Source organism: Balaenoptera ricei, chromosome 3 (assembly GCF_028023285.1).
Source record: "Balaenoptera ricei isolate mBalRic1 chromosome 3, mBalRic1.hap2, whole genome shotgun sequence".
In the NCBI taxonomy this organism is placed as follows: Eukaryota; Metazoa; Chordata; class Mammalia; order Artiodactyla; family Balaenopteridae; genus Balaenoptera; species Balaenoptera ricei.
The window spans coordinates 150096951-150109091 of NC_082641.1; the positions used below are offsets into that span (position 1 = coordinate 150096951).

Genomic DNA, 12141 nt, shown 5'->3' on the forward strand with positions numbered 1-12141 from the left:
AAAATACACATTTTAACATTACATTCTTGTTATTCAGTTAACAAACATTTATTGAGTATTAGGCATGGGAGATAAAAGACAGAGCATCATCTCCACCCTCAGGGAGTTTGTAGCCTAACAGAAAGACAGGCATATTAAAAAAAAAAGAAGAAGAAGAAGAAGAAAGGGAGGAAGGCACAGGCTGACAGGCAAAAACTAGGTTATGTGAAACACATAACCAAAAGCATAACGATTTATTCAACTTCATTGTATGCTTCAGAGAAGGATAACACAAATGGGCTTATTAGTCTCTTATTTCTTAGATTTTTGCTTATTTTTCACTATGATCAAATTATCTTAATTGATTATGAAATAAAAGATTAGGAATCTTATGAACTGAAAGTGAGCTTTTTTCCTTTTCTTGCATTCTTACGCCAACTCCTATATCTTTCCCTAAAATGAGTATGTATTGTGATGTAGTTTCTTCTTGCTGTCATAAAAATTATTTTTGGTAAAGTGATAGAAGTTTTGGAAAATGTTGAAAACCCCTAAATATTGTGTAAGAATTTTTTCTGTAGAAAACTTTCATTGACTTGTGCTTTATGATAAATAATCTTATAGATATTTCCTCACTGGACAGATTAGTCCTCACCCCCAAATTATGTGTATCTATGGTATAACTACATTTCAGATGTTCGAAGACATTTTCGTATTATCTGCATGCTCTCTGAATGATAAGGTTCCTTGGAAAATGTGAGCCGGTCTTTTAAAAGAAATGCAGTAATCATACATTGATTTTAAATGACCCTGTCACACGTGAAAACAAATCAGATTGTTGCTCTTAATGAGCTTTTCAATTTACTATTCAGTAGATCAGATAAGTGGATTTAAGAGGTAATGATCCTGTTTAGTACTCAAGCTTGGCTGTCAGATCCTAGTAGTGGAGAGAAATCCCGAGGGACACAAGCGTTGACACAGTTCTAGATGGGATAATGGGAATCAAAGCTAATGGATGATAAAAGGAATGGTGCAAGTTACAAGGATAATTGTGGATTAAAGCACTGCCATGTGTCAATGTTGACTGTTTTTTCCAGTATCTTATTGGGTCAAATCTGATGCTTTGAGAAGCTGTTTTGACAGCAGAGCACAACAGACCTGCCTGCTTAGATTCCTTCTTTCTTGAATGCCAGAGACACAACAGAAAACTTCCTTGCAGGGACTATCAATTTAAAAAATATTTTTAATATGTTTAAATGTCTTAATGTTTAAAATCACATTTTTGTTACATTTCTGTTATTCAGTGTGGCATGGGCAAAATCAAAATTAGATTAATTTGATCTTTGCCATAAAAAATAGCATTTGTAAAGTCTTGAAAGTGTAAAATTTTATTTTATAAAAATACAGTGTAGTAGGGGAGATGGACACCCAAACAATTACAATGTGAAAAGCACCATGCTAGAGGAATGGACCAGACGCTATAGGAACATAAAGGAGAGCACAACTTACCTTACCTGGAAATGGAAGGAAGGCTTCAGAGATGACTTTTGAATGAGAATCAGGGCAAGAGGAGGAAGAAGGCTGATTCAGGAAAAATGAACAGCACATGAACTCATAGAGATCTGTAATTGCATGAGAAGCCTCAGTATTTCATGAGTATTTCATTTTGGCTTCAGGTTGAGGGAAATGATAGATGAGGAGGTAGGTTGGCACCAAGTTGTGAAGAGCCTTGTGTGCTATAGTCATATCAATATCAGATTTTCCAAGGGGCCCGACTTACTCCCATTCATGAGAGAGCTTTTGGAGCATGTTGAGATAAGGGAAACTTCCCTTTTTACAACCATTCTTCCTTTGAACCTTCTATGGGCTTAAAGGTTTCTGATGATTGAGGATTTGGTGGTAACTAACCTCCCTAGGTTCTTTCTCCCTAGCTCCCTCTTCGCAGCAGACATCTTACAAAAACAGTGATAGCTTTGATCTTACAAGAGATAAAGGCCTACTCTCATGAGCCAAGTCACAGATACTGGAATTGAAATGCTTTTCAATTAGGGCTCAGAAGTTAGCAGGAGAAGCAACAGGAACTTGAATCTCAATCTTCCTTTCTTTCTCTCTCCCCCAGCTTCTCCCCTCTACCCTTCTGCCCCTTCTTTCACCTGCCCCTTCCTTTCCCTCTCTTTCTCCCTCTGATTCACTCTACTGGCCTGAGGAGCTCCTGGTCGTAGGACTTAAGTCAAAAGCCTGGAACACAAGCTTCTGGTTGACTAGTGTTTAAAATCCAAACATGAGATCTCTGCAATGAACAGCTTTCCTCCCCTGTATCACCATGTAACTCTGGATGATTTGTGGTGTCCTGTGATTTTTATCTCACCTTCACAACCTATGACATTATATCAAGGTAGTGTTTACATATGAAAAACAAAAGGCAGAGGGAGTGAAAGCTAAGTTGCCATACCATAGGAAATAGGCAGATCAGGAGAGAGTAAGAGAACACAATCACAGGGAATCAAATCAGAGAAGAGAAATCCCATACAGCTGGTGTCTGGCAGAGATAACCTGGAATCATACCAGAGCATCAGGGAGTATGAAGGTGTCAACCCACCTCTCAGCTTTGCCAGGCTATTAGAGGGAATATTCCACTGGCTGCCAGTGGCATTTTCCCACTTGTAGTGGGATATGTGTTTATAAGCTCAATGTGGCTTAGGTTGGAACTGAAATGTTACACCCCAAACTCTGCAACCATCACTCCCTAATGGGAAGCTTAGTGGATTCCCAGGCCCCGATGTATTCAGCAGAGAATCCCTGAGCCTGGGATTTCAGTTTCAGCATGGAAAGTAAGACCTATCTGTATATTTGGGGGAGCTTATTGAGAGATACTTGAGGAGACTTTCTATGAATTCTTTAACTTCCTCGTATTTTTGAAATCCTTATTTTTATAGCTGCCTAACATAATCCTGAATTATTTGATGGCTTGCTAAAATCTGGAATAGATGGAAATTTTTTAAATGTTGGAATCTTTTATTGAGGCACTCCACTTTCCAGCCCTTTACATGCATACGCCTGCCTTTGAGAAAGGGGTGCTTTATTACCACTTTGAGAAAAAAAAAAAGTTATGTGGTATGCTGGGAATAAAATGAGTATGTGAATGTGGGTTTATGTGGGTGTGTATATATTTCAAAATAAGGGAGGTGCTTCCTGGAAGAGAAAGAGGAGGGTAAATTTTTAAATTACAGGAATTTTTTTAAATTCTTAATTTGTTCTCCCCACTCGTTCCCTACATCAGTGTGGATGCAACAATGCATTAAATCTTTACATTTGTTCAATTTGAATAGTCTTTTGAAAATATATGTTAAGGATAAAGTTTTTAACAATAAATGTTTTCATGCAGGTATATGCCCGTATGTCAGAAGTCTTAGGAATAACAGATGACAACCATGTTCTAGAAACATTCATGACGAAAATGTGAGTTCCTGCTTTGGTTCTTTGATTTTTCTGTTGTTGTGTTGCTTTGACCTTTGTACTGTGCTTAAATCTCTCCAGAAATATTAATTTTTAATAAGAGACTTTTTAAATTATGCTTTAATTCTTAGAATGGTAGCATTGTTCTTATCTGAAACTTAATTTCACGTATTTAAAATTCACCATCCAAAAGATGTTATTTGTCAAGGTATCCGTACTACTGCAGCATGCAGTATCAAAACATGGTTTTGAAAAGTTTACAGACTTTGACTCTTCAGTTCAATTGGACCGCCTTTTTTAATTAAAAAGAAAATACTCAATTTTAAAGACCAACTCAAGAGATTCTTGCAAATTGGAATCATTGAGAGAGATTTGGTTGCCTTCAGACAGGGCATTCATTGATTCCAGTAGAAACCTATGGCTATCAGAGACATATTCATGGAAACTGTCCTTAAATTATCCTTACAATATTAGTAAAATTAACTAGTTTATGGTCATAGACATAACTTTGTACACTTAGCCTAAACTTCTATGCCTCCACTTGACATCTTTCTTCATCTGTGTAACAGATAGGTAGCACTGTCTTACTTGCAGAGAACAAAGCTAGATAAACAATCATGATCATAGGAAGTGAGTTTTGGAACCACAAATTTGATGGTTCACTTCTTGGCAGTAACTGTGAGTCTCTATTTGACTTCCTTTGTAACTCCTGTTGTCACTCCCTACTATGTTTATTTTGGATACAAACTTAATGTTTCTTCTGTGAAACACTTAGGCAACTTTTTAATTTATAAAACTATATTTATAGAATAATACACCATTTGGAGAGCAGTGTTCATTGTGCATTGCTTGTATATAATTTTGAATATGCTATGAAAAGAATAGAAAATGTTCCATTGATATTTAAACCCACTTTATGAGATGTTTGTGATTTAGGTCATTTAACTGACATAAGTGTATGTGTATTTCCATGTTCTCCCTACACAAACAAATAACCTTCATTATAATTAAAAACTTTTTTTTCATATTTAGTGTTACAAACCTTAAATACTGGGGAAGATGTGAGCCTGTCATTTCAAGGACTCTTCAGTTCCTAAATGACCTTTCTGTTGGATATCCTTTTTACTATATCTGATAATGTACATAAACAACCTAACAAGTGCATTCTATTGGCCAGGTATTTTTCTTATTTATAATTTTTCAAGTGTTCTTTTTTTTTTTTTTTAATAAAAAGCCTTTCATTTAGCCTTATCTGTAAATGCGTAATTTTGAAAGATTTATATTAGCTATATAATATGAAAATTTTATTCAGAGTCACAGTTGAATTTATATGGATATACAGATTTCTAACTAGTTAAAATTATGTTTATACCCATCCAGGTTTATAAATGGATATATAAGAAAGTACGCAAACCACATATGTTTTAATCCATAATTTTTCATAATTGTCAGGACGTTCTTGTTTTAAAAAAAATGTAACTAAGTTTAAGAATGTCAAAATGTTCCAAAAATATTATTTGATAAAAGCTGAATTCCTAAGAATCAGTATTTCTTCATTGTTCTTCAGTTGAAACAAATATTATTTTCACTAGTTAAGAGGCACAAAGGAGTAATAGAAAGGGAATTACAAGGTTTTTGACCTCTTCTTTGATTATTTCCTCTACCAAATCAACATCTTATTTACTCTAAATTAAGATTTCCCATTACACATTAAATGTTTAGATTTCTCTTTAGCAGATTCTTAAAATCTAAAACCAGAATCATCCTTTCTTATTAGATTATAGTTGATACTATTATAATGTTTCTACCAATGCGAGAGAAGTATGTAGATTGTCTTTTATATGTTAGCTATCAAATATATAGGAGTTGTGAAAAATAAGTGTTGGTTTAGTTAACCACTAAGATTAGCTGATATTTTAACATGAGGACAACATTCTGAAAATGGGTGGCATTGGATGGAAATCTTTAATGTAGGTTCACTCCAGGAATATGTTTATATTAGTTAAGTTTAAAATTGTGTTCCTTGGCAAACCATAAAAGATTTCCAAAGTATTAGACACCCACTTTTGTGCTGGAATTTAATATGCAACTTTTTATTGGAAAATAATCGTCCTTGTCTGGCAAAATCCACCATGCAATATTTCTGTTAGTAGGTATAATGCAATAAAGACAGGGAGGGCTATTTATCACTACAAATTTTGAGGATTTCAGGATTCTTTTTATTATTTTAATATATTTCTTTGATATTAAATCAGAAAAATGATAAATTACACCTGTCCAGGCTGTTTTTCCTTTTTACTGGAAAGTGATGTACAACCCAATTCCAGTGGTCATTTTGGCTTTTTAAGATATGTATTTTTTCTTATTAAAAAAAAAAACTCAACCTGTATTTTTTTTTAATAATAATGCTGAAATGCTCTTTATTTCCAACATATGAAGTGGTTTATAAGTACTTCCTAGTATTGCAAACTCTGGCCTTTTCACAATGTATTATTTTGAGAACATATTATCTGGAAAGAAGCCTATATTATTTTATAGCACATATCTCTGTTTCGATTTCCCCTATTTTTTAGGTTGAAATTGAAATCTAATATAAAATTAATTTGATTTGTATTGTTTTTTGTATGATTTACATAATGCCTAATTTATTTGTATCTGCTATTAAAGATCCTTTCCTATCACTTATACCTTTTATATATTCTTTAATCCTAAGATTATAACCATTTATTTTACAAGTCACTTACTGCTTTTGAGCACTCCTTTTTTTGAAGTTAATAAAAGAATCGTATTTTCAGAAAGCTTATTAGATAAAAGTTTAAAAGCTAGCGTTTTAAACCAAGGGATAGGCATAATTTCAACTTGGGTACATTGATTTATACTTTTTAACAATTATTTCAGGTTTGCATATTTAGAAATATATATTAACTCAATTTGATTTCACTGCTCAGTTATTTGAATTATAAATCATTATGTCCCTTCTAGCTGATCAGTCATGAAATATCTTTGAATTCATTTACATAATGGAATATGTGAGTGGTGTATCTATTTCAGTGCAGTTGCTGGTTACTTAATGCATGTTTTGTTGTTTCTAATCGATTTCTTTATTGTAATGTGTTTTTAAATCCTGATTTTTAAAGCAATACATTATTTCTGTGTTAAAAATAAGGTGACACTCTTCAGCAGTAGGAACAGTTATGCAAGATAAAAATCATCACCATTTGGCCTCTATAAATGGAAGTATGTTTATATATTAATATTCAAAATATTTGTATTTAAAATACTAGTAACAAATAAATGAAAAGCATGTTATCTTACTATAAAATTTCAAAATGTTCCTTATTACTTTTATAATGCATGTCTTCGAATACTTATTTTTTTGTTTTTTCTATTTTTGTCTTCTCCAGAGTGAATCTTACTCATTATTTATGGTCCTCACAGCCAGTCTCTGAACTTGGTGGTCTTGTATCTGACTGCTTGTTTGGAAATTGAAATCACAAAAGATCCTCATTTTTAGGAAGCGCTAAAAAGCCGTGTGTTTACTTGCCTAAGGCAGAGTAACCTGGAATGAATGGTAACCTGGCCCCAATGGTTACTGTCTCAAACTTTAGTGATACTCAGAATCACTGGAGTTCTTGTTAAAATACAAATTCCTGGACCCCACCCCCACCCCCAGAGTTTCTGTTTTAGGAGGGGTCAGACTGAGACCTGAGAATTTGCATTTTCATCAACTCCCAGGTGATGCTGGGGGCTCAAGGACTATACTTTGAGGACTTCTGCCTTAAGTTAATCAGAAAATAGAACTGAATGTCCTAAACAGAAAAGTCAGGTATTTCTCCTACAAGCTCTTCTCTAAGGGAATTTGTCTTCACTTGGAAAAGGCGGACTTGACGTTTTTAGAAATAATCTAGTTTTCCAAATAATAATGTGTGTGAGGAGGATACCATTACGTTAAGTCCCTAGATTTTAACTGGAAAGCCCTTGTTGCATTTACCCCAAGGTTTCTGTTGGTAAATTTGAAGCTTTCTAAGTTGGTAAGATTATTGTAATTTTAAAATCCAGTGGCCTTTTTGAGAGAAAGTTTGTTTTCCCGGCAGATTCATTACATGTGGCATATATGATACATTTAGCAAACATATCTAGTAACTTTTTAATGTACTTTTTAAATTTCCAAGACTAAATTTCAAGAATTCCAGATTCTAAATAGCTTTCTCTAACAGGCACAGAGTTGAAATGACTCTGTCCTGGGGCAGCCCTCCACAGTTAGGTTTAATACTTGGGGGTCTTTTTCCTGCTTTGAAATGATTTCCAGTCATAAATTCTAGTTTCTATCTAATTGGGAAAGGAGTAAGATTGTTTAAGTGATTAGGACAAGGAAGCTGCCAGGAAAACTGGAGCAAGAATAAGGGTCATACAGAGCTATCAAATAAACTTACTTATTTTAAATGCTGAGAAAGAGGGAGGGAAGTATCACATTTCATCCAAAATTCTGTTTGTTTATTAATCATTATTTCAAATTTTTCTTCCTTTGAAAAATAATTGATCAGTATTTCTACTGCAATTCATTGTTTACTAAAATTTATAGCATTTACATGTCTCTGGGTTTCAGATAGATAATAATGAGAAAGGTAATTTCATTTTCTGTTAGGCCCTCTGTTGGTAGCTGCCCTTATTACATCATCCTCAAAGGTTTGAGAAAACCCAAAATATCTTTAGCTTTTAAAAAACAGACCCCATTAAAGGGTTCTACATAAATTCATGAATTTATCCAAACTCACTTTACCCTATTGATAATGTTAACTTCAACAATTCTTAGAATTAATAACTTCATCATGTTATTGCAAGACCACATACATAATTCACGGGGCCCAGTACGAAGTGAAAATGTGGGGTGCCTTGTTCATAAATGATTAAGAATTTCAAGTCCTCAGCAGCAGAGCACTGAACCAAGCAGAGGCCTTTATAAGCAGAGGCCCCTGTGCAAGTGCATAGTCTGGATGCCCGTGAAGCTGGCTCAGGTTATCTGTTAAAGAAAGAATTCCTTCCATTTGGCTTCAGACTAACTCTCTAAGACTGGGACTATCTCCCATAGTTCCTGTACACCAGGATTTGGTGAATCCTGAATGAGGTGGGGGGGTTAGGAAAGACTAAAGGATGAAAGATGAAACAAGGGTCTAGAATGAAATAAGGGTGAAGGATGGAAGTAAAATCGAGTATGTCTGTTACAGGAAATATTTAGTAATAAACCGTAGTAATTCTGCTTTTGTGAAATAGTATTAAAATGTATTGCTTTATTTCAGCGAATATCACCATCTCCAGATGGTTTTCAGAATGTTAAATAAAACTGGTTTCAGCTACATCCCTCAGGCATACTTCTATTAACATTTCTCATCAAAAGAAACGTTGATTTATTTCTTTGTTTGCTGTCTCTATCATCTTTGGAAAAGTCATCTCGTAATTTATCTGCTCTATTTGTTTGTTTTTGTGCTGGCATCAAGGGTGAGAATCTTCTACTCCTCTTCTGTAGCCCACTTATGCAGGCCTTCTCTCAGTTCTTTATCTATTCTTGCTTCACAGGATTACCTTCCTCGAGTATTGTTTTGATCTGATCATTTTTCTTCCCAAAAGCCGAGAGTCACTTCCACTTGCTTCTTGGGTCAAAGTAAAATTATTGATTTAAACTTGAGTTCTTTAATGGTACTTGACTTATTGAGTTCCCATAACTAATTTCCTGATCCACCACTCAACCACAATTTGTACTTTATACTTGGGCCCAGGAAATTTATTTTTGCCTTCCCCTTGACACCCTTCATTATCTTTCACTGAATTACCACATGTGCTGTTCTCTTCATTTGATCCATTGTAACTCACTTAGGTCTCTTCTAATTTTCAGGTTTAGCTAAAAACTTGGTAGAGCCATCCTGAAGTAGTTATAATCCTTAGCCACTATGTTAACTGAAAGAACATGAATGAGTCATTTAATTTCTCTGAGACTCAGTTTCTTCATCTGTAGAAAGGGAATATTACCTATCTCTTAGGATTTTGTAAGGATTAAATAAGATAATAAATACATAACAGTATATCTATGTTATCTAACAATAATAAAGCACCTGGTACTACTCATCCAGTCACATAGTAGGTGCTACTAAATACTTCATTTTCGTTCCTTTTCTTTTTCTTCATGTTCTTGGACACCTAGTTCTTATCTATATTTCTGGTGATTAATATAATATAGCCTAGTATTGGCTAGTCCTCTCTCCTATTAAGTTGTAAATTATTAGGGATTAGGACTCTTGTTTCCTTTCTCTATAGTTTTAAAACTTCATCACATAGCAGGCCTTTTGAACATACTGTTACCTCTCCTACTGAGATACTAAACCTTAACTCTTATTCCTTATAAGTAGTTATTAGTATCCCTTAAGATGTTTCATTTTGGTTATACCTGTTTGGATTTTTTTAGTCTAGTAGGGTTCATGAGCATAATTCTACTTTTGAAATAGCTAAATTAATATTTCAGTAATTATACTATATACCTACAGTATATTTATACTATATTACCTACAGTAATTTCCAACAGGTAATTTTCTTATCTGTGAACTTTCTTCTATCATCAGGATCTAATTCTATCTATAATATTTGGAAATATGTATGGCTTTTACATAATTGCCTAGATCAATACCATTATCCATCCTCTTGTGCTTAGTGAATATCATGCACCTAATATACTACTTCTTTGATTCTAAAACAGAAATTTCGTCACATTTTAACACTTCTGTAAATAAACTGTTTTATAGTTGATGATACTTTAAAATACTTTTTCTTTCATAGTAGCTCATATAATAAGGATGTTTTTTATAATCAGTGGTGGTTTAGGATTGATGAAATATGGTGTTCCTCAGCAAAGACTTGATAGCATGAATTGAAGTCATACTTGGTGCTCCTGTGCCCCTTAGCTGCTAAAGTGTGTGGTACCTGTAACTTAAGAAACCAGGGCATTCTCAATTTGGTTATCCTTCTTTTCAAAGGATGCAGTTTTCAAAATTTTGACCATCTCTAAGATATACCATTCTTTCAACTTTTTCTTGCCTTTCTCCATTTGTCATGCTAACTATCAGTAAGGCCATCTTCACCTTCGTCAGTGGTTTCATAACCACGTGGATACAGACAGAAATTTTATGAGCATTTTGTTTGTAAGTTAGTATCGGCCAGGTTATGGAGTTTGCTCAGTCCTGGATGTGATGAAGGCTCACTAATGAGTTGATGCATCCTAAAAGAACAGTTTCCCTGTCGCTTCTGGGACCTAGTTCCAGTTTCAGTTGTATCTCAAGAAGCTAGTGATCTCTGTAGAATCATTTGGCATCTTTAAAATCAAATGGATATGAGATAGCCTAGTAAAAAGAGCTTATACTTTCAAGTCACACAGACCTTTGAACTTTGGATTTGAATCTTGGCTCTACCATTTATAAGTTCCATGTGGGACCTTTATTAAGTTCTCTTACTCTACTGGACTTCTACTACTGTTGTTACTGTTAACCACCATTACCACGTGTACTGTTAAAAACTGTTGTCAACAGGCCTCTGAAATCTAACCTGGTACTGCCACCCAACTAAAATGGTGCAACTTACAAGAACCCTAGTCTCTTAGAGAAGAATGAAGATTATAATGATGATGTATCCATTTACCTTTTTAAAAAAATTACAGATCCTCTTAAGGACCATAACTAGCTTTGAATTGAATTCCTATAGGGGAATATAAATATTCAGATGAACGCTCATTTTTTTCTTTATTGAAAAAAGTTAAAAAATTCACTCTTAATCTTTTTTTTTTTTCTTTAGAAGGTAATTAAAAGGCCGTGAGGCTGGCCTTGGTACAAAGTGCACAGATGCAATTCTGCAGAAAATGTGTCTTTGGCATATGAGATTCTTCCTGTAAATGTTCTGTTTATTGCTACCATAAATATTATATTGTCAAAACATGACTTGCTGTTTATTAGCAGCACTGACAGGAAGATTCCTGTTAATGGCAGCATTCTTATTACCCATAGACCCTGTCACTTTTAACTTTGCAATTGTAAGAGAATTGTATTTGGTAATTACTTAAGATATTTCTTAGCTTATTGATCCCCACCGCTGTTTAACCGAGTGAAGTTTGAGTGGCAATTCTTCTACTCAGTGATTTACACTGGAAAAAATCATCAAATCTGCATCTTTGTAAGCAGGGAAAGACTTGCTACCTATCAGCCCTGATCTTGTTTCAACCTTCCAGAAACACATGGTGCATCGAGCACCCACTGAGAGCAGTGTACTGAGGAAAATGCATACGTGCGGCCACTGCCCTTAGAAAGTTTACAGTATAATGTACAAATAAGCAAAATATACAGTTGCTTACTGTGCAACTGGAATGGGTTGCCTTAGAGTCAGAGGGGCTTGAATGTAAATCATCCTAATTGCCTGTCTTTTGGAAAGTTTTATTTCATTGTTTGAGTTTGTTTCCTCATTTGAAAAATAGAATCTATCTCATGGGATTGTGAGAATTAACCTTGCAAGTAGTAAGCATTCTGTAAATGTTCATTCTCTGCTTCTTTTTTTTTTAATTTTATTAATTAATTAATTTATTTATTTATTTATGGCTGTGTTGGGTCTTCGTTTCTGTGCGAGGGCTTTCTCTAGTTGCGGCAAGTGGGGGCCACTCTTCATCGCGGTGCGCGGGCC

At 34.4% G+C, this 12141-nt stretch overlaps 1 protein-coding gene across 4 annotated transcripts in view; it reads left to right on the forward strand.

Annotated features, from left to right (window-relative positions):
• RANBP17 (RAN binding protein 17) overlaps positions 1-12141 on the forward strand; it is a 322665-nt gene that overhangs the window by 220823 nt on the left and 89701 nt on the right. For all 4 annotated transcript variants that reach the window (XR_009502445.1, XM_059917665.1, XM_059917663.1 and 1 more), the window contains 2 exons: positions 3362-3435; positions 4465-4545. Coding sequence is in view for 3 of the 4 variants with exons in the window: in XM_059917665.1 (XP_059773648.1) it covers positions 3362-3435; positions 4465-4545 (155 nt within the window). In the remaining variant the exon portion in view is untranslated. The remainder of the gene's footprint in view (positions 1-3361; positions 3436-4464; positions 4546-12141) is intronic.